At 45.3% G+C, this 23,515-nt stretch overlaps 1 protein-coding gene across 1 annotated transcript in view; it reads left to right on the forward strand.

Annotated features, from left to right (window-relative positions):
- LOC106611252 (coiled-coil domain-containing protein 85C-A-like) overlaps positions 1–22,309 on the forward strand; it is a 76,756-nt gene extending 54,447 nt beyond the window's left edge. Inside the window, exons 3-4 of the mRNA XM_014211269.3 lie at positions 16,652–16,843; positions 18,770–22,309. Of these exons, the coding sequence (XP_014066744.3) occupies positions 16,652–16,843; positions 18,770–18,859 (282 nt within the window). The 3' untranslated portion in view covers positions 18,860–22,309. The remainder of the gene's footprint in view (positions 1–16,651; positions 16,844–18,769) is intronic.
- Positions 22,310–23,515: the final 1,206 nt, after the last annotated feature.

Genomic DNA, 23,515 nt, shown 5'->3' on the forward strand with positions numbered 1-23,515 from the left:
CTCTCTCTCTCAGCAGACTAAAAGTGGTGATCTGAAGAGTCTGAGGAAGGGTTTCTACCACTCTGAGTCTCAGCTCTCACAGTACCAGCAAGACACACTGCAGAATGTACGTACAGTATGGCGCCAAACCACTCCCTCTCCCTGCACTGACCACTCTGTTTGGCTCTGTGGATAAATCCTAGCTACCAGAAAACCCTATCTGTTTTGAGCCGATTTGCAGTATATTTGAATTGAACAACAATTAGAGGTTGCTGCGGTAACGGTCACCGTAGCAGTGGTCACCGAAGCAGAGGTCTTTGTGGAAGCAGCATTGTTGTTTTATGTTCTCACTCCGGCTGATAAGGGTCAAGGTCAGGGGTCATGATCTGTCAGGAAAGATCAAAGCCAACAGGGAAAAGACACACATGGAGGACACATTCAGAGGGAGAGAGAAAGAGAGTTCTGAAAGCTCAGACATTTGGAAGGCATTACCTGATTCTCACAGAGTCACACAGGGTTGAAACCAGTCCGCAGATTTCTATCCCTCCATCGGTACTTTCTTCCTCTTATTGCGGCCTTAACTCATTTGAAGTGCTTTAAGAGTTTCCCTCGCTGACCTCAGGATCACTTCACAGTCTTGCTTTGAACTGGACTTTCAAACACTTTCAAACCTTCTCCAGCTCCTCCACATTTAAAAGGTGTACGATCCCACTTTCCAATATCAAATCAAATTAAATGTTATTGGTCACATACACATGGTTAGTAGATGTTAATGCGAGAGTAGCGAAATGCATTCCTCCTGACAAAGCTGGTGTAACTGAGTCAGGTTTGTAGGCCTCCTTGCTCTTACACACTTTTTCAGTTCTGGCCACAGATTTTCTATAGGATTGAGGTCAAGGCTTTGTGATGGCCACTCCAATACCTTAACTTTGTTGTCCTTAAGCCATTTTGCCACAACTTTAGAAGTATACTTGGGATCATTGTCCATTTGGAAGACCCATTTGCGACCAAGCTTTAACTTTCTGACTGACGTCTTGAGATGTTGCTTCAATATATCCACATAAATTCCCTCCCTCATGATGCCATCTATTTTGTGAAGTGCACCAGTCCCTCCTGCAGCAAAGCACCCCCACAACATGATGCTGCCACCCCCGTGCTTCACGGTTAGGATGGTGTTCTTCGGCTTGCAAGCCTCCCCCTTTTTCCTCCAAACACAACGATGGTCATTATGGCCAAACAGTTCTATTTTTGTTTCATCAGACCAGAGGACATTTGTCCAAAATGTACGATCTTTGTCCACATGTGCAGTTGCAAACCGTAGTTTGGCTTTTTTATGACGGTTTTGGAGCAGTGGCTTCTTCCTTGCTGAGCGGCCTTTCAGGTTATGTTGATATAGGACTCGTTTTACTGTGGATATAGATAGTTTTGTACCCGTTTCCTCCAGCATCTTCACAAGGTCTTCTGCTGTTGTTCTGGGATTAATTTGCACCAAAGTACGTTCATCTCTAGGAGACAGAACCCGTCTCCTTCCTGAGCGGTATGACGGCTGCATGGTCCAATGGTGTTTATACTTGCGTACTATTGTTTGTACAGATGAATGTGGTACCTTCAGGCGTTTGGAAATTGCTCCCAAGGATGAACCAGACTTCTTTTCTGAGGTCTTTTGATGTTGAGGTTCTTTTGATTTTCCCATGATGTCAAGCAAAGAGGCACTGAGTTTGAAGGTAGGCCTTGAAATACATCCACAGGTACACCTCCAATTGACTCAAATTTTGTCAATTAGCCTACCAGAAGCTTCTAAAGCCATGACATAATTTTCTTGAATTTTCCAAGCTGTTTAAAGGCACAGTCAACTTAGTGTATGTAAACTTCTGACCCACTGGAATTGTGATATAGTGAATTATAAGTGAAATAATGTCTGTAAACAATTGTTGGAAAAATGACTTGTGTCATGCACAAAGTAGATGTCCTAACCGACTTGCCAAAACTATAGTTTGTTAACAAGTTATTTGTGGAGTGGTTGAAAAACGAGTTTTAATGTCTCCAACCTAAGTGTATGTAAACTTCCGACTTCAACTGTATGAGATGAGTAATGTAGGATATGTAAACATTATATAAAGTGGCATTGTTTAAAGTGACTAGTGATACATTTATAAAATGTGGCTAGAGATTTGAGTCAGTAGTTGGCAGCAGCCTCTCTGTGTTAGTGATGGCTGTTTAACAGTGTGATGGCCTTGAGATAGCTGTTTTTCAGTCTCTCAGTCCCAGCTTTAATGCACTTGTACTGACCTCGCCTTCTGGATGATAGCGGGGTGAACAGGCAGTGGCTCGGGTGGTTGTTGTCCTTGATGATCTTTTTGGCCTTCCTGTGACATCGGGTGCTGTAGGTGTCCTGGAGGGCAGAAAGAAAAAAAAAATGTATGAAATGTATGCATTCACTACTGTAAGTCGCTCTGGATAAGAGCGTCTGCTAAATGACTAAAATGTAAATGTAAATGTAGTTTGCCCCCGGTGATGCGTTGTGCAGACAGCACTACCCTCTGGAGAGCATTGCGGTTGAGGGCAGTGCAGTTGCCGTACCAGGCGGTGATACAGCCCGACAGGATGCTCTCAATTGTGCATCTGTAAAAGTTTGTGAGGGTTTTAGGTGACAAGCCAAATTTCTTCAGCCTCTTGAGGTTGAAGAGGCGCTGTACGCAGCCAGGGAGGCTGTCTGGGCCGGCAGCCTTGCGAGGGTTAACATGTTTAAATGTTTTACTCACGTCAGCCACGGAGAAGGAGAGCCCACAGTCTTTGGTAGCGTGCCGTGTCGGTGGCACTGTATTGTCCTCAAAGCACGCAAAGAAGTTGTTTAATTTGTCTGGGAGCAAGATGTCGATGTCCGTGACAGGGCTGGTTTTCTTTTTGTAATCCGTGATTGTCTGTAGACCCTGCCACATATGTCTCGTGTTTGAGCCGTTGAATTACGACTCTACTTTGTCTCTGTACTGACGCTTTGCTTATTTGATTGCCTTGCAGAGGGAATAACTACACTGTTTGTATTCGGTCATGTTTCCAGTCGCCTTGCCATGATTAAATGCGGTGGTTCACACTTTCAGTTTTGCGCAAATGCTGCCATCAATCCACGGTTTCTGGTTAGGGAAGGTTTTAATAGTCACAGTGGGTACAACATCTCCAATGCACTTCCTAATAAACTCACTCACCGAGTCAGGGTATACGTCAATGTTATTGTCTGAGGCTACCCGGAACATATCCCAGTCCACGTGATCGACGCAATCTTGACGTGTGGAATCCGATTGGTCAGACCTGCGTTGGATAGACCTAGGCTCTGGCACTTCCTGATTTAGTTTCTGCCTATATGAGGGGAGCAACAAGATGGGTTCATGGTCAGATTTGCCGAAGGGTGGGCGGGGGAGGGCCTTGTATTCATTGCGGAAGTTAGAGTGGCAGTGGTCCAGCACAATCAATGTGCTGGTAGAATTTAGGTAACCTTGTTCTCAAATTAGCTTTTTTTTTTTAAATCCCCAGCTACAATAAATGCAGCCTCAGGATATGTGGTTTCCAGTTTACATAGAGTCCAGTGAAGTTCTTTCAGGGCCATCGAGGTATCTGTTTGGGGGGGTAAACTATAATCGAAAATAATTATTTTTGGTAGATCATGCAGTCGGCATTTGATTGTAAGGAATTCTAGGTCAGGTGAACAAAAGGACTCGAGTTCCTGTATGTTGTTATGATTACACCATGAGTCGTTAATCATGAGGCATACACCCCCGCCATTCTTCTTACCAGAGAGATATTTGTTTCTGTCGGCGAGACTCATGAAAAAACTCAGTGGCTGTACCAACTCTGACAACATATCCCGAGTGAGCCATGTTTCCATGAAACAGAGAATGTTACAATCTCTGATGTCTCTCTGGAAGGCAACTCGTGCCCTAATTTCGTCCACCTTGTTGTCTAGAGACTGGACATTGGCGAGTAATATGCTCGGAAGCGGTGGATGGGGTGCTCACCTTCTAAGTCTGACCAGGAGGCCCTCCGTCTGCCTCTCCTGCGGCAACAACGTTGTTTTGGGTCGGCCTCTGGGATTAGATCCAATGTCCAGGGTGGGGTTCCGAACAAAGGATTCGCTTCGGGAAAGTCGTATTCCTGGTCGTAATGTTGGTAAGTTGACGTTGTTCTTATATCCAATAGTTCTTCCCGGCTGTATGTAATAACACTTAAGATTTTCTGGCCTAACTATGTAACAAAAAAATACAAATTACTGCATTGTTTCCTAAGGACTTGAAGCGAGGCGACCATCTCTGTCGGCGCCATCTTGCAATATTGAATGTCAGTCTCCAGTAATATGCACCTTTACTCCAGCCCTGCCTCTGCTCTGCCTCTTCCACATTCCACCCTGAGAGTTAAGAGACAATAACCTCAGGTCTTTAACCTCTCTAGGGGGTGTGGGACGGTAGCGTCCCACCTGGCCAACATCCAGTGAAATTGCAGAGCGCCAAATTCAAAAAAAGAAATACTCATTATAAAAATTCATAAAACATACAAGTGTTATACATCGGTTTAAATATTAACTTCTTGTTAATCCAACCACGGTGTCAGATTTCAAAAAGGCTTTACGGCGAAAGCATACCATGCGATTATCTGAGAACAGCGCCCAGCAGACAAATCATTACAAACAGTTACCAGCCAAGTGAGGAGTTACACAAGTCAGAAATAGTGATAAAATTAATCACTTACCTTTGATGATCTTCGTATGGTTGCACTCACAAGACTCCCATTTACTCAATAAATGTTTGTTTTGTTTGATAAAGTCCCTCTTTATATCTAAAAAATGTTTTGTTCGCGCGTTTTGTTCAGTAATCCACAGGCTCAAAGGCAGTCACAACAGACAGACGAAAAATCCGAAAAGTATCAGTAAAGTTCGTAGAAACATGTCAAACGATGTTTATAATCAATCCTCAGGTTGTTTTTAGTCATCATAATCAATAACATTTCAACCAGACAAAAACTTTGTCAATATAAAAGGAAAACAAGAAAGGCGTGCTCTTGGTCGCGCACATGAAAACCCTCGGGGACACTGAATGGTCCACTCATTCAAAGTGGTCTTACTCCCTCATTTTTCAGAATACAAGCCTGAAACAATTTCTAAAGACTGTTGACATCTAGTGGAAGCCATAGGAAGTGCAATTTGAGTCCTAAGTCAATGGATACTCTAATGTCATTCAATAGAAAACTACAAAAATAAAAAAATCCCACTTCCTGGATGGATTTTTCTCAGGGTTTCCCCTGCCATATCAGTTCTGTTATACTCACAGACATTATTTTACCAATTTTGGAAACTTTAGTGTTTTCTATCCAAATCTACCATTATATGCATATCCTAGCTACTGGGCCTGAGTAGCAGGCAGTTTACTTTGGGCACGCTTTTCATCCGGCGGTGAAAATAGTGCCCCCTACCCTAATGAAGTTAATGTAAACACTGCTCAGACTTTACCCAATAACCCAGAGTAATAAAGTAGACCTTACAACAGCAATACATCATGTTAACCCTAACTTCCACCCCTCATTCTGTTTATCTAGCTTTGATTCTATCAGGAATCAAGGTAAGACCCAAGTGCAGAATGTGTGAAGTAACAATGTTTTTTGTAACCACAGGGGCATTGAAACGACAGGTCAAGGCAGGCAGGGGTCAATAATCCAAAGTAGGAGCAAAGGTACAGGACGGCAGGCAGGCTCAGGAACAGACAGAGTTCAGTAATCCAGAGGTGGAGCAAAGGTACAGGATGGCAAGCAGGGTCAGAGATGGGCAGAGTAGTCAGGCGGACGGGTACAGGGTCAGGACAGGCAAGGGTCAAAAACCAGGAGGACAAGAAAAAGAGAGGCTGGGAAAAGACTGGAGGTGACAGGACGAATGCTGGTAAGCTTGACAAACAAGACGACGCACAGACAGACAGAAAACACAGGCATTTGGTATTTGGTATTTTATTAGGATCCCCATTAGCTGTTGCAAAAGCAGCAGCTACTCTTCCTGAGGTCAACACAAAATATGAAACATAATACAGAATGACATAATACAGAACATCAATAAACAAGAACAGCTCACGGACAGAACAAGATACATTTTCAAAAAGGCACACAAAGCCTACATATCAATGCCTAGACACAAACTATCTAGGTCAAATAGGGGAGAGGCATTGTGCCGCGAGATGTTGTTTTATCTGTTTTTTTAAACCAGGTTTGCTGTTTATTTGAGCAATATGAGATGGAAGGAAGTTCCATGCAATAAGGGCTCTATATAATACTGTACGTTTTCTTGAATTTGTTCTGGATTTGGGGACTATGAAAAGACCCCTGGTGGCATGTCTGGTGGGATAAGTGTGCGTGTCAGAGCTGTGTGTAAGTTGACTGTCACGGCTCCTCCTCTGCAGTGCAGGGGCGGTTCCTCCTGCAGGCACAGGAGGGTTGTTAGTGATTGGAGCTGGTGTGATTGGAGCCACCTGGGCTCAGGGTATTTAACAAACTGCTCCACTAACCTCTCTGTCTCCTTGCTTCGCTTGCTCTCTCCCTGCTCCTCCAGGTATGATCCTGTTTTGTTTGTTCCTTTGTTGATGTATTTAGTTTCCACTCAGTCATGTTTACACACACATATTCACGCATCCATGCACCCTACATACACCCTATATTATGACATTTCCACACCTCATTCCTTTTCCTTTGTTTAGAGTTAATAGTTTTGTTTTATAATAAAGAACTTTTTGAATTGGCCTATACCGGTTGTTGATGTCCTCTCATTTTTTCCACAGGCTATGAGCCGGCCTGTGATAATTTGGGATTTTCAACACAATGTTTCTTATAAAAAGAAGTGATGCATTCAGTCTCTCCTCAACACTTAGCCAATAGAAACTGGCATGCATAGTATTAATATTAGCCCTCTGATTACAATTAAGAGCAAAATGTGCCGCCATGTTCTGGGCCAGCTGCAGCTTAACTAGGTCTTTCCTTGCAGCACTGGACCACATGACTGGACAATAATCAAGATTAGACAAAACTGTGGTGTCAAAAAAGCAGAGCATCTCTTTATTATGGCTAGACCTCTCCCCATCTTTGCAACCACTGAATCTATATGTTTTGACCATGACAGTTTACAATGTAAGGTAACGCCAATTAATTTAGTCTCCTCAACTTGTTCAACAGCCACACAATTCATTACCAGATTCAGCTGAGGTCTAGCACTTAAGGAATGATTTGTACCAAATACAATGCTCTTAGTTTTAGAGATGTTCAGGGCCAGTTTATTACTGGTCACCCATTCCAAAACAGACTGCAACTCTTTGTTAAGGCTTTCAGTGACTTCATTAGCTGTGGTTGCTGATGCGTATATGGTTGAATCATCAGCATACATGCTTTGTTTAATGCCAGTGGTAGGTCATTGGTAAAAATAGAAAAGAGTAGAGGGCCTAGAGAGCTGCCCTGCGGTAGACCACACTTTACATGTTTGACATTAGAGACGCTTCCATTAAAGAAAACCCTTTGAGTTCTATTAGATTGCCATATCGTGGATTCAGAGCTGAGGTTGAAAAGCCATAGCGCTTAAGTTTTTTCGATACCCAGAGGATAAGTGGGGAAGATGGGCAACACCTGGAGGCGGTGAGCACAAGGACAGGGAAAACAGATCAGGTGTGACAGATTCTCTAGCCAAGCCTTAGAGCTGGAGACTGAAGCTGAAGACTCTCTTTCTCTCTCAAGTCAATTAAATGGTCTTTCTCTCTCAAAGTGAAATAAACAATAAAACATGAACAGTAAACATTCACTCACAAAAGTTCCAAACAAATTAAGACATTTCAAATGTCATATTGTCTATATAGGGTGTTGTAACGATGTGCAAATAGTTAAAGTACAAAAGAGAAAATAAATAAACTGTCTTCCCCCTCTATCTCTCTTTATTCCTCTCTCTATGTCTCTCTCTGTCTCTCTCCTTTATAGCCAAGAGATTTCACCTGTCTCTCTGTTGCTTCCATGTTTAACCAGAGGTCGTCCCTTAAAGACCACTAATTAAATTAGCATCCCTCCTTACAGAAGGGCAAAGACGCCCTCTGCTCTCTCCTTCTCTTTCATCCCCCTCTTCAGCTCTCACCTTGGGGACGTCATTGTCCTCATTCTTAATCCCTCTTCTTCCTTCTTATCCTCTTCCTCCATCATCCTTTCCTCTCCATCCCCTCCTCACACTCCTTCCTCCAGCAGTAATGCAGAGAGGGGGAGAGAGAGGACAAGAGGGAGAGGAGAAGAGGGGGGAGGAAGAGAAGGGATAGAGCAGAGGAGGCTGTGAAGGAGAGGAGAGAAGTGAGGATGGAAGGAAGAGACTGAAGGAGAGGAGAGAGAGAGCAGAGACAAAGAGGGGAGAGGCGAGAAGAGAGAGCAGAGAGAGGAGAGGAAAGAGGCGAGGAGAGAGCAGAGAGAGGAGAGGAGACAGAGAGCATAGACAGAGAGCAGAGACAGAGGGAGGAGAGGAGAGAGAGCAGAGAGAGCAGAAAGAGGAGAGAGAGCAGAGAAGAGAGCACTCTTGTTTAGCTAATCAGAACTCTGATTGGTCCTGCTAAAAAACCTTTGGAGTCATCATGGTAACCACTCTGGTAAAAAAAATAAGAGTGTGGCGTGTGCAAAAAGTGTGTGTGAGTGTGTGTCTGTTCTGGAATGAAATATAGACCGACTTTAGACTCTTGTCCTGATTAGCATGGCTTTGAACTTCAACTTCAAACACAGGAGGTGACGCTTTGAATAATGCATCATATCTCTCTCTCAATTCAATTTAAGGGGGTTTATTGGCATGGGAAACATATGTTTAAATTGCCAAATCAAGTAAAATAATAAACAAAAGTGAAATAAACAAAAAATGAACAGTAAACATTACACTCCAAAATAATAAAGACATTTCAAATGCCATATTATGTCTATATACAATGTTGTAATGATGTGCAAATAGTTAAAGTACAAAAGGGAAAATAAATCTGAGTGAAATGTGTCTCTAATATGGTCATACATTTGGCAAGAGGTTAGTAAGTGCAACTCAGTTTCCACCTCATTTTGTGGGCAGTGTGCACGTAGCCTGTCTTCTCTTGAGAGCCAGGTGTACTCTCAGGTGTACTCACTCCATGTGTACTCTCTGGTGTACTCTCAGGTGTACTCTCTCCGCGTGTACTCTCTGGTGTACTCTCTGGTGTACTCTCTCCACGTGTACTCTCTCCACGTGTACTCTCTCCACGTGTACTTTCTGTTCAGGGCCAAATAGCATTCTAGTTTGCTCAGTTTTTTTGTTAATTCTTTCTAATGTGTCAAGTAATTATCTTTTTATTTTCTCATGATTTGGTTGGATCTAATTGTATTGCTGTCCTTGGGCTCTGTGGGGTCTGTTTGTATTTGTGAACATAGCCCCAGGACCAGCTTGCTTAGGGGACTCTTCTCCAAGTTCATCTCTCTGTAGGTGATGGCTTTGTTATGGAAGGTTTGGGAATCGCTTCCTTTTAGGTGGTTGTAGAATTTAACGGCTCTTTTCTGGATTTTGATAATTAGCCTAATTCTGCTCTGCATGCAGAGGATTGTTTTTGCCGAATTCTGCATGCAGAGTCTCCATTTGGTGTTTGTCCCATTTTGTGAATTTTTGGTTCAGACCTCACAACCATAAAGGCAATATAACTGATTCAAGTATTTTTTTTCAGATCCTAATTGGCATTGTCAAATTTTATTTTCCTTTTGATGGCATAGAAGGCCCTTCTTTACTTGTCTCAGATCGTTCAAAGCTTTGTGGAAGTTACCTGTGGTGCTGATGTTTAGGCCGAGGTGTATAGTTTTTGTGTGCTCTAGGGCAACTATGTGGAAACTAGATGGAATTTGTATTTGTGGTCCTGGCAACTGGACCTTTTTTGGAACACCATTATTTTTGTTTTACTGAGATTTACTGTCAGGGCCCAGGTCTGACAGAATCTGTGCAGAAGATCTAGGTGCTGCTGTAGGCCCTCCTTGGTTGGGGACAAAAGCACCAGATCATCAGCAAACAGTAGACATTTAACTTCAGATTCTAGTAGGGTGAGGCCGGATGCTGCAGACTGTTCTGGTGCCCTCACCAATTTGTTGATATATATGTTGAAGAGGGTGGGGCTTAAGCTGCATCCCTGTGTCACCCCACGGCCTTGTGGAAAGAAAAGTTTTATCCACACACTTGTTTGTGTACATGGATTTTTACACACATTTTATCCACACACTTGTTGTTTGTGTACATGGATTTTATAATGTTGTATGTTTTTCCCCCAACTCTACTTTCAGTCAATATGTATAGCAGACCCTCATGCCAAATTGAGTCAAAATATATTTTTTAAATCAACAATCGTTAGAAGATGTTGCCTTTGTTTTGGTTTGTTTGTTTGTCAATAAGGGTGTGCAAGGTGAATATGTGGTCTGTCATACGGTAATTTGGTAAAAAGCCAATTTGACATATGCTGAGTGCATTGTTTTCACTGAGGAAATGTACGAGTCTGCTGTTAATGATAATGCAGACGATTTTCCCAAGATTGCTGTTGACGCACATATCCCACGGTAGTTATTGGTGTCAAATTTGTCTCCACTTTTGTAGATTGGGGTGATAAGTCCTTGGTTCCAAATATTGGGGAAGATGCCAGAGCTAAGGATGATGTTAAAGAGTTTTAGTATAGCCAATTGGAATTTGTTGTCTGTATATTTTATCATTTCATTGAGGATACCATCAACACCACAGGCCTTTTTGGTTTGGAGGGTTTTTATTTTGCCTTGTAGTTTTATTTTGTCCTGTAGACTACCAGAATCTAGTGGGTTCTGGTAGTCTTTAATAGTTGATTCTAAGATTTGAATTTGATCATGTATATGTTTTTGCTGATGGTTCTTTGTTAAAGAGCCAAAAAGATTGGAGAAGTGCTTTACCCATACATCTCCATTTTGGATAGATAATTATTGTGTTGTTGTTTGTTTAGTCTTTTACAATTTTCCCAGAAGTGGTTAGAGTCTACAGATTCTTCAATTACATTGAGCTGATTTCTGTCATGCTGTTCCTTCTTTTTCCGTAGTGTATTTCTGGATTGTTTTAGTGATTCACCATAGTGAAGGCGTTCTGGGTCTCTATGTTTTTGGTTGGACAGTTTTCTCAATTTCTTTCTTAGGTTGTTACATTCTTCATCAAACCATTTGTCATTGTTGTTCATTTTCTTCGGGTTTTCTGTTTACATTTTTTAGATTAGATAGGGAAGGTGAAAGGTCAAATATATTGTTAACATTTTCTACTGCCAAATTTACACCTTCACTATTACAGTGGAACATTTTGTCCAGGAAGTTGTCAAAAAGGGATTGAATTTGTTGTTGCCTAATTGTTTTTTGGTAGGTTTCCACACTACATTCCTTCCATCTATAGCATTTCATAATATTACTCAGTTCCTTTGGCTTTGATGCCTCATGATTGAGTATTGCTCTGTTCAAGTAGACTGTGATTTTGCTGTGGTCTGATAGGAGTGTCAGTGGGCTGACTGTGAACACTCTGAGAGACTCTGGGTTGAGGCCAGCGATAAAGTAGTCTACAGTACTACTGCCAAGAGATGAGCTGTAGGTGTACCTACCATTAGAGTCCCCTCGAAGCCTAACATTGACTATGTACATACCCAGTGTGCAACAGAGCTGCAGGAGTTGTGACCTGTTTTTGTTGGTTATGTTGTCATAGTTGTGCCTAGGGGGCATATGAGGGAGGGAATGCTGTCACCTCCAGGCAGGTGTTTGTCCCTCTGTGCTGAGGGTGTCAGGTTCTTGTCCGGTTCTGGAATTGATTGATTTCCCCCCAACATACCCCCTCAGTCCCTTCCCTGTTTCACACCTGGTAGTTTGGTGGATGAGACTACTAGCTCTATGTAACCTAGAGGGCAACCAGTGGGTCCGTCTCCTCTATACCAAGATTCTTGTAAGATGGCTATGACAGTTCTTGATTTGTCTGTCCCGCTATGATGTCGATGTGGTCAGGGTCTGAGGACTGTTCTGCTGTGATGTAGGGTCTGGGGACTGTTCTGCTGTGATGTAGACATGGTCAGGGTCTGAGGACTGTTCTGCTGTGATGTAGACGTGGTCAGGGTCTGAGGACTGTTCTGCTGTGATGTAGACGTGGTCAGGGTCTGAGGACTGTTCTGCTGTGATGTAGACATGGTCAGGGTCTGAGGACTGTTCTGCTGTGGTGTAGACATGGTCAGGGTCTGGTGTGGACTGTTCTGCTGTGATGTAGACATGGTCAGGGTCTGAGGACTGTTCTGCTGTGATGTAGATGTGGTCAGGGTCTGAGGACTGTTCTGCTGTGATGTAGATGTGGTCAGGGTCTGAGGACTGTTCTGCTGTGATGTAGACATGGTCAGGGTCTGAGGACTGTTCTGCTGTGATGTAGACATGGTCAGGGTCTGAGGACTGTTCTGCTGTGATGTAGACATGGTCAGGGTCTGAGGACTGTTCTGCTGTGATGTAGACATGGTCAGGGTCTGAGGACTGTTCTGCTGTGATGTAGACATGGTCAGGGTCTGGGGACTGTTCTGCTGTGATGTAGACGTGGTTAGGGTCTGAGGACTGTTCTGCTGTGATGTGGTCAGGGTCTGAGGACTGTTCTGTTGTGATGTAGACGTGGTCAGGGTCTGAGGACTGTTCTGCTGTGATGTAGATGTGGTCAGGGTCTGAGGACTGTTCTGCTGTGATGTAGACGTGGTCAGGGTCTGAGGACTGTTCTGCTGTGATGTAGACGTGGTCAGGGTCTGAGGACTGTTCTGTTGTGATGTAGATGTGGTCAGGGTCTGAGGACTGTTCTGCTGTGGTGTAGACATGGTCAGGGTCTGAGGACTGTTCTGCTGTGATGTAGACGTGGTCAGGGTCTGAGGACTGTTCTGCTGTGATGTAGACATGGTCAGGGTCTGGTGGGGACTGTTCTGCTGTGATGTAGACATGGTCAGGGTCTGAGGACTGTTCTGCTGTGATGTAGACATGGTCAGGGTCTGAGGACTGTTCTGCTGTGGTGTAGACATGGTCAGGGTCTGAGGACTGTTCTGCTGTGGTGTAGACGTGGTCAGGGTCTGGGGACTGTTCTGCTGTGGTGTAGACGTGGTCAGGGTCTGGGGACTGTTCTGCTGTGGTGTAGACGTGGTCAGGGTCTGAGGACTGTTCTGCTGTGATGTAGACGTGGTCAGGGTCTGAGGACTGTTCTGCTGTGATGTAGACGTGGTCAGGGTCTGAGGACTGTTCTGCTGTGATGTAGACGTGGTCAGGGTCTGAGGACTGTTCTGCTGTGATGTAGACGTGGTCAGGGTCTGAGGACTGTTCTGCTGTGATGTAGACATGGTCAGGGTCTGAGGACTGTTCTGCTGTGATGTAGACATGGTCAGGGTCTGGGGTGGACTGTTCTGCTGTGATGTAGACATGGTCACGGCGTCTGGTCGCGGGACTGTTCTGCTGTGATGTAGACATGGTCAGGGTCTGAGGACTGTTCTGTTGTGATGTAGATGTGGTCACGGCGTCTGCGGGGACTCGTCTCTGCTCGTGATGTGGTCAGGGTCTGAGGACTGTTCTGCTGTGATGTAGACGTGGTCAGGGTCTGAGGACTGTTCTGCTGTGATGCTGGTCAGGGTCTGAGGACTGTTCTGCTGTGGTGTAGATGTGGTCAGGGTCTGAGGACTGTTCTGCTGTGATGTGGTCAGGGTCTGAGGACTGTTCTGCTGTGATCGTGGTCAGGGTCTGGGGACTGTTCTGCTGTGATGTCGGGTCAGGGTCTGGGGACTGTTCTGCTGTGATGTGGTCAGGGTCTGAGGACTGTTCTGCTGTGATGTAGACGTGGTCAGGGTCTGAGGACTGTTCTGCTGTGATCGTGGTCAGGGTCTGAGGACTGTTCTGCTGTGGTGTAGACGTGGTCAGGGTCTGGTGGGGACTGTTCTGCTGTGGTGTAGACATGGTCAGGGTCTGGTGGGGACTGTTCTGCTGTGATGTAGACATGGTCAGGGTCTGAGGACTGTTCTGCTGTGGTGTAGACGTGGTCAGGGTCTGAGGACTGTTCTGCTGTGATGTAGACGTGGTCAGGGTCTGAGTACTGTTCTGCTGTGATGTAGACATGGTCAGGGTCTGAGGACTGTTCTGCTGTGATGTAGACGTGGTCAGGGTCTGAGGACTGTTCTGCTGTGATGTGGTCAGGGTCTGAGGACTGTTCTGCTGTGATGTAGACGTGGTCAGGGTCTGAGGACTGTTCTGCTGTGATGTAGACATGGTCAGGGTCTGGGGACTGTTCTGCTGTGATGTAGACGTGGTCAGGGTCTGAGGACTGTTCTGCTGTGATGTAGATGTGGTCAGGGTCTGAGGACTGTTCTGCTGTGGTGTAGACGTGGTCAGGGTCTGGGGACTGTTCTGCTGTGATGTAGACATGGTCAGGGTCTGAGGACTGTTCTGCTGTGGTGTAGACATGGTCAGGGTCTGAGGACTGTTCTGCTGTGATGTAGACATGGTCAGGGTCTGAGGACTGTTCTGCTGTGATGTAGACATGGTCAGGGTCTGAGGACTGTTCTGCTGTGATGTAGACGTGGTCAGGGTCTGAGGACTGTTCTGCTGTGATGTAGACATGGTCAGGGTCTGAGGACTGTTCTGCTGTGATGTAGACGTGGTCAGGGTCTGGGAGGACTGTTCTGCTGTGATGTAGACTGTGGTCAGGGTCTGAGGACTGTTCTGCTGTGATGTAGACATGGTCAGGGTCTGAGGACTGTTCTGCTGTGATGTAGACAGTGGTCAGGGTCTGGGGTGGGACTGTTCTGCTGTGGTGTAGACGTGGTCAGGGTCTGAGGACTGTTCTGCTGTGATGTAGACGTGGTCAGGGTCTGAGGACTGTTCTGCTGTGGTGTAGACGTGGTCAGGGTCTGAGGACTGTTCTGTTGTGATGTAGACGTGGTCAGGGTCTGAGGACTGTTCTGCTGTGGTGTCAATACTTTTTTCGGGAGCTGAGGTGGGCTGTTCTGTTGGCTTCTCTGCGGGGGTGGCCACCTCTCTAGAGGGTTGTTCTCTGTCACACGCCATCCCCCTCACCCTCTCCTCCAGCAGTCTGACCCCCTCCGCGCGTCCTCCCTCCATCCCCCTCACCCTCTCCTCCAGCAGTCTGATCCTCTCCCTCCATCCCCCTCACCCTCTCCTCCAGCAGTCTGATCCTCTCCTCCATCCCCCTCACCCTCTCCTCCAGCAGTCTGATCCTCTCCCTCCATCCCCCTCACCCTCTCCTCCAGCAGTCTGATCCTCTCCCTCCATCCCCCTCACCCTCTCCTCCAGCAGTCTGATCCTCTCCTCCATCCCCCTCACCCTCTCCTCCAGCAGTCTGATCCTCTCCTCCATCCCCCTCACCCTCTCCTCCAGCAGTCTGATTCTCTCCTCCATCCCCCTCACCCTCTCCTCCAGCAGTCTGATCCTCTCCCTCCCTCCATCCCCCTCACCCTCTCCTCCAGCAGTCTGATCCTCTCCTCCATCCCCCTCACCCTCTCCTCCAGCAGTCTGATCCTCTCCTCCATCCCCCTCACCCTCTCCTCCAGCAGTCTGATCCTCTCCTCCATCCCCCTCACCCTCTCCTCCAGCAGTCTGATCCTCTCCTCCATCCCCCTCACCCTCTCCTCCAGCAGTCTGATCCTCGCCCTCCATCCCCCTCACCCTCTCCTCCAGCAGTCTGATCCTCTCCTCCATCCCCCTCACCCTCTCCTCCAGCAGTCTGATCCTCTCCTCCATCCCCCTCACCCTCTCCTCCAGCAGTCTGATCCTCTCCTCCATCCCTGGGTCTGAGCTGGGTCTGAGCTGTATTGGGATAGGGATAACTAAGGGCTTGGACAGTGAGTGCTGGGACTGAGCTGTATTGGGGAGGTATAGGATAGAGCTAGGATAGTCAGGACTACCGCTCCGCTCCCTCAAAGACCTCTTTGTGCATCAGCTGTGACCAAGAGATGGAAAGACACAGGGGAGATGTAAACCCACCAGTATAGGACCAGGCTAGGATCAGGGGAGATGTAACCCCACCAGGGGAGGACCAGGCTAGGATCAGGGGAGATGTAACCCCACCAGGGGAGGACCAGGCTAGGATCAGGGGAGATGTAACCCCACCAGGGGAGGACCAGGCTAGGATCAGGGGAGATGTAACCCCACCAGGGGAGGACCAGGCTAGGATCAGGGGAGATGTAACCCCACCAGGGGAGGACCAGGCTAGGATCAGGGGAGATGTAACCCCACCAGGGGAGGACCAGGCTAGGATCAGGGGAGATGTAACCCCACCAGGGGAGGACCAGGCTAGGATCAGGGGAGATGTAACCCCACCAGGGGAGGACCAGGCTAGGATCAGGGGAGATGTAACCCCACCAGGGGAGGACCAGGCTAGGATCAGGGGAGATGTAACCCCACCAGGGGAGGACCAGGGCAGGACCTAGGATTAAAGCATTTCATCTCATTTCGGTGCGTGGGGTGGTGAACTATAGTACCCCAGAGAGAGAGGGGAGAGGGGGGATTAGCATGATGTTACAAACATGATTGGTGGGTGTGTGCATTTGTGTGTGTGTGAGTGAGAGAGAGAGAATACAGTATATTCATGTGTGTGTGACCACACTGACCATCTCTCCTCTCTCTCCAGGGCTGTGGTAGGTCCCCCAGTGGTGAGCCGTCCCCCCCAGCAGACTACCTCCCAGTGGGCCAGAAGCCAGAGGCTGTGGTCCATGCCATGAAGGTACTGGAGGTCCATGAGAACCTGGAGAAGAAGATCCCTGAAGACTACAACGAGGACCTCAGTGAGAAGGAGAAGGCCATCGTCAGGGAGATGTGTAACGTAAGAAACTTTCTCCTCTCTCCCTCTCCTATCCCAACAGGCTAATAATGAGAGCTTGATTAAGATACATGAGTTGCGTCTCTCTCTCTGTCTGTCTGTCTCCCCCTCCCCCTTTCTGTTTGTTTGCCTGTCAGAATCACAAGCCTGCCATCGCTTTGATGGAGAGCAATGTTTCAATTACTGCACAATTACCCCTCCTCCCCTCTCACCCCTTCACTTCCCCGTGCTATAATTGGAGGTTCCCATAAAGGAGCCGTAGTGTTTACGACACACTTGTCAGCGCAATTAAAATAACTTCACTGGGAGAAACAATGGAAGCTCTTATTGTGGCCTTTTAAGCCTTCGAGCTCCATTCCCCCTGTAATCCTCCCGGATACATTCCCCCTGTAATCCTCCCAGATACATTCCCCCTGTAATCCTCCCAGATACATTCCCCCTGTAAACCTCCCAGATACATTCCCCCTGTAATCCTCCCAGATACATTCCCCCTGTAATCCTCCCAGATACATTCCCCCTGTAATCCTCCCAGATACATTCCCCCTGTAATCCTCCCAGATACATTCCCCCTGTAATCCTCCCAGATACATTCCCCCTGTAATCCTCCCAGATACATTCCCCCTGTAATCCTCCCAGATACATTCCCCCTGTAAACCTCCCAGATACATTCCCCCTGTAAACCTCCCAGATACATTCCCCCTGTAAACCTCCCAGATACATTCCCCCTGTAATCCTCCCGGATACATTCCCCCTGTAAACCTCCCAGATACATTCCCCCTGTAATCCTCCCAGATACATTCCCCCTGTAATCCTCCCAGATACATTCCCCCTGTAATCCTCCCAGATACATTCCCCCTGTAATCCTCCCAGATACATTCCCCCTGTAATCCTCCCAGATACATTCCCCCTGTAATCCTCCCAGATACATTCCCCCTGTAATCCTCCGATACATTCCCCCGTAATCCTCCCAGATACATTCCCCCGTAATCCTCCCAGATACATTCCCCCTGTAATCCTCCCAGATACATTCCCCCTGTAATCCTCCCAGATACATTCCCCCGTAATCCTCCCAGATACATTCCCCCTGTAAACCTCCCAGGCCTAGGATAAGATAGGATAGAACTATGAGGTAGAAGCTACAGGCCCTGCCTTCTCTCATCTCAACAGCATATCCACCACCAAACATGTAGGATGCATCCCAAATGGCATCCTACTCCCTTTCATAGTGCACTTCTTTTGACCAGGGCCCATCAAAAGTAGTGCACTATAAAGATAATATACACTCTGTGACAGGCCTGGCGAGGAGTGCAGGGTACTTTGGGACCAGTGTCCTCGCAGGGACAACCCCGGGGCCCTTCCAGGCTTTCAGTAGCCATGCCTGTTGGTTGTTCCATACAGAGCTCTGTACATGAGAGACAGAGAACATGGAGGCACAATGCAGCCATTTACAGTCAAGTATCCCATCTACCATAAAGACATCCTGGTCACTAATGAGGTGTATGTTACATGGTCCTGTGGGTCGACCTCTCTCTCATCACAGAGTTGGGAGTTATGTTTTGCACAGCTGTTGTGTCCCCCTATAATTGCATTTTCTGCTCAGATTATGTGGAACACATTTTTGTTGAGACCTATTGGTTGGCTGGATTCCAGTCATATCTATGGTTCCCATCTCTCTATGACCTCCCTTTGACCCAACCCACAGGTCATACCCTCAGAATGCATACATTCAGATATAATCAAATGTGATACAATAACAAGCTTTGTGTAACAGTTTTTTAAAGCCTAATTAGTACTCCATTTCACTTCTAGAGACCCTCATCTGAAGGGACTGGATATACTGTAGATAGTATATAGCCGTTGTATGACAATGTTGTGTTACAGGGGTTTGTGTCCCCTCTCTCACTTCCCTGTACCCTGTTGTGTTCTCAGGTGGTGTGGCGTAAACTAGGTGACGCTGCAGGCTCCAAGCCTTCCATCCGCCAGCATCTCTCTGGGAACCAGTTCAGAGGGCCTTTGTAGTCCTTAAGACCACATTAACCAGCACACAGCAGCACTCAGACGAGACAAACGGACAGACAGAATAATTAACAACAACAACCATGGACCCTCAGCACTGAGTGCACAAACAAGGGGCACATCTCAAATTACACCTTCCTATTTTCTCAGCACTGTGTGACCATGGCTAGATGATCCACACAAACTCTAACCTGAACCCAAACCTCTGTGCTTAGCCTCCCCTAACATTGTCCCCTGGTGGATATTGGAATGTAGGCTACACCTGACCTGGGTAGTGGGTACAGTCAATCTCAGTTTAGACCTAACGGACAAAATAGGCCGCGCCGATGAAGGGTTAAAAACAGCAGTTGGCAATCCTATAGTCTCTGACCACGTTGGCTCTCATTTTCTGTTTATTTAAAGACAATTCTACATGTTGAATGACCACCGTTCATCAATAATCTAGTGCCCACGGCCAATGTTGGATATGGTGTCTTGTCATTAAAGAGAAGGAAGAGGAGGATAAACTGCCCCTTACAACCAGTCACTACACCTGAGCTACTATACATGTGACCTGAGCTACTATACATGTGACCTGAGCTACTATACATGTGACCTGAGCTACTATACATGTGACCTGAGCTACTATACATGTGACCTGAGCTACAGTACTTTACCTGACTCTGCCATCTCCGACCAACGTTTGTTTTGGTGTTTGTAAATGTTCACCTATCAAGACTGACAACCACTCCAGGACAAACTATTTTACTATTCTCAAGTCAAGGCCCTGATATGTTCTGTTCTTGACTTTGCTTCCATTACTTTTCCATTCAACAGCCAACTGACTGGCAACTCCTTACAACATAGATGAGGACAAATACTGGAAATCGCATGATGTCATTTCCTCCAGTGTAGAATCACAAGCCATAGGGTTATACGACGTGAAACCTAGCTGCTGTAGGATGCTGTTTAATAATGTAGTCCTCTTTTGTCTGAGAGAGAAGTATGTGTACAAATGTAGACGCAAAGTGTTAAAACTAAATTCTAGCCCCAAGTAAGCTGTTTAACAAAACATAGTGCTATTTTTTTTACCTGTTGTATTTATTTAGTGTCCATGTTTGTTTGTGCTTCAAATGGCATCCTATTCTTTATACCAACACTATATAGGGAAAAGGGTGACATTTGGGATGCACACTTTATAACTAAGTACAGAAAGTGGCACACCGAGTGCAGTTTCATAAGTTTACTCCCAAGGCAGAATGCTTATAGCCTGGGGGCCAGTCTGCTTAGGCACTCCTGAAAACTCCTTATAGAACGTTCATGACAAACATGACTTGACAATGACAGCAATGGAGTTGGCAAAAGCACAAACAGTTCTGGGACCAGGCTAGAAAGCTGTCATACTATTAACTGAAACATGAACTCAAGGAAGGGTTATGGTTCATGCCTAATATAGTGTCGCTTCTGATGATTGATCATGGATCAGAAAGTCAGACTCTTGCTAGACGGAAGTGGGACTTTTCATTTACAAATCTGCAGTTCTTATATATGACAATCGTTGAAACGGTTTGAAAACAACTTATTTTGACCAGTCCTAAGTATTCTCTATGAGCTCTTACAGGAAGTATACCTTATAAAGTCTCATTGGAGTCTACACAGAGTGTACAAAACATTAAGGACACCTTCCTAATATTGAGTTGCAACCTTTCTCCTCCCCTTCATCTACACTGATTGAAGTGGATTTAACAAGGGACATCAATAAGGGATCATAGCTTTCACCTGGATTAACCTGGTTAGTCTATGTCATGGAAAGAGCAGTTGTTCTTAATGTTTTGTACACTCAATGCATGTATACTGAGGTCTCGGAGCTGGATCCTATGTATACTTTATAAGGTGTCTTAGCTGGCTCCTGTACATTATGACATGTGTTAGGCCTGTGTATGCTGTATGAAGTCTCATAGATTATCACTGTACAATCAGTCAGTCTAGCAATCCTTGGCAAGTCTCATACAATTCTTATGTATGCTGTATGAAGTCTCATAGGTGTCATCACTATATGAGGTCTTCCAGCGGGACTTCAGTGTACAATACACTACGTAGCTAAATGAAGCTTCATAGCTGTGTTCTATACTCTACGGTGGCTCCTAGCCAATTTCTGTGTATTTGAGTCATCTCAGTATTGTACGGGGTCTTTTAGGTGACATTACCTATATAACACTGACATAAGATGTCATTAAGAGTTATAACAACAGACATGTCATTAGGAGTAATAACATCTATGTATATGCTCATCTCTTCTTTATAGGGAGTTGTACAATGAATGAAGTCTCATAGCTGTGCTGAGTTCTAGTGAATACAGTATATGAGCACTCATAAGAGTCTATATACTGTAGGAGTAATATTGGTTAGGTTGAGGTCTGAATAGGCAGTTACAAACTGTGTTAAAAGAAACTTGCTGTATTCTCGGATTTGTGTTCTAAAATCTGAACAAAATGTTTTGTCAGATTGGTAAATTAGTCTGAATTGAGTTTGACACATTGTCAATCTATATCGGGGTATAATACATGTATACCCCAATTGTTATTATACAGAAGGTTGTGTATAAATGTATATGTTTACACATCTCCATGAATTCTGTGAAAAAAAATATTCTCATTTTATTGATAGCAGAAGAGCGGCTGTGTTCATCCCAAATGGCACCCTATAATGTGCACTACTTTTGACCAGAGCCCCTATTTGCCCTGGTCAAATGTAGTGCACTAAATAGGGAATAGACTACTATTTGGGATTAATCCGCTGTGTTTCAGTGTTGTTGAGGAGTCTGGATGCAGCTGGCTGTGTGTCTGATCTGACTCGTAACATAGAAGAGCTGTATGAACAAAATGAGCAGCAAATCAACAAGGAAGATAAATGTGTTTGAATTGAGGACTTACTGTTCTGTACGGTGGTGTTGTTGTAATAGTCAGGCATTGATGACTAAGGAGTTTCATAATGGAAAAAAAACAAATGCGTGTCTATACACACACCCAGTCTTCACAAATTACAACTTTTGCAAAAGTTACTTTTTTATTTTTTAAACAGTCTACACGCATCTACTGACTTTTATATGTTGATTTGAAAGCACAAAAGTTCTGATTTAAAGTTTGACAATTTTCCTATTGTTACAATCAAATGCACTGCTTCTTTTGTGAATGAGGTATCTCTACGTGGAACCTGTGATGAAATTCTGTGTTCTCTTTTTTCACCTCTTTCTCTGTCGTACACAGTTTAAGTTGTATCCTAGGATATACACAGTGCTGTGTACACAAATACCTGCTGCTCCTGTAGCATACCTGCAACTAGCCCGCCTTTGTATTTTTTTCCCCATGACCTGTATGTAGCTGAAAATGTATATTTTAGCAAATTTTAAAATGTGAAAATTGAAATAAGCTGCTTTTATATGATTTTGAAATAAAAATGAAGTATACGTTTTAACCCCTCACCTGTTTATGAATGTTGATGGAAGTGTAACTTAGTGATACAGAAAAGGCTATATGGACACTCCTGACCTGCAATCCAATATTTCATTCCAGAATTGGTTAAAATTAGGTTAAGGTTACAGTTAAGCTAAGGGTCAGTTTTAGAAGTTGGTAAGCAGTTTCCTTATAGCCTCTCCCTAGTGAAATGTTTTAAAAAAACAGTAAACATGATGCAGCACCCTTGGGCCAATTGAGATACTGTTAATTACTATAGCTCCCGCCTTGGTCCAATCAGTGTCATTTTGTAAACGGCGGATCTCTATGACAAGACGCATCATTCACCCGAGTTTCGTCAAAATCAGGCCAGTGCCGTCTGAGATACCGCGTGTGGATAAAGAGCCATTGTGAATGTCCCTGGGCAGCGTGGGGGAATGTTATAGGATAAAGAGCCATTGTGAATGTCCCAGGGCAGTACGGGGGAACGTTCTAGGATAAAGAGCCATTGTGAATGTCCCTGGGCAGTACGGGGGAACGTTCTAGGATAAAGAGCCATTGTGAATGTCCCTGGGCAGCGTGGGGGAATGTTATAGGATAAAGAACCATTGTGAATGTCCCTGGGCAGCGCGGGGGGAAATATCACCTTGTGTGCCGCTATTAGCCTGCAAGGAGTTTTCCATCACCATGCCACCCTAGGTTCCTACAATACTGCACACACAATCATATTTATGGATGCACTACATAATGCAGCTGAACAGGACAGACCGCAGCAGCCCAGGTTTGTTGTCATCTGGGATGTTAGTTTCCGCCGGGCTGCTCTGGTCAGGGACTGGTTCACCAACCACAATAACTTCACAGTTGAATACTTGCCCCCTTACTCCCCACTTCTCAATCCGATTGAGGAATTATTTTCGGCTTTGGCATTGGAAAGTGTATGACCGCCAACCACATGCCCGCATGCCTCTTCTGCAAGCAATCTTTCACAGAAGCCTGTATAAAATGAAAAAGTTTTACAAAGTACTGAAGACAACAGTGTTTTGTATAAAATACATCAATGTGTTGTTGCTGCTTTGAAAGAGTAATTCAAATGGTGCATGTGTATATCATTTTGTTGCAAAAATGCAATTTTGAAAAAGGATTGTTAGGTTTTGATAGCAAAGTTTCATTTTGACATAGTGAGGTGTAATGTCTTATTTGGCTTGTGTGTAGAGTTTACACAATGAGC

Source organism: Salmo salar, chromosome 09 (assembly GCF_965601325.2).
Source record: "Salmo salar chromosome 09, fSalSal1, whole genome shotgun sequence".
In the NCBI taxonomy this organism is placed as follows: Eukaryota; Metazoa; Chordata; class Actinopteri; order Salmoniformes; family Salmonidae; genus Salmo; species Salmo salar.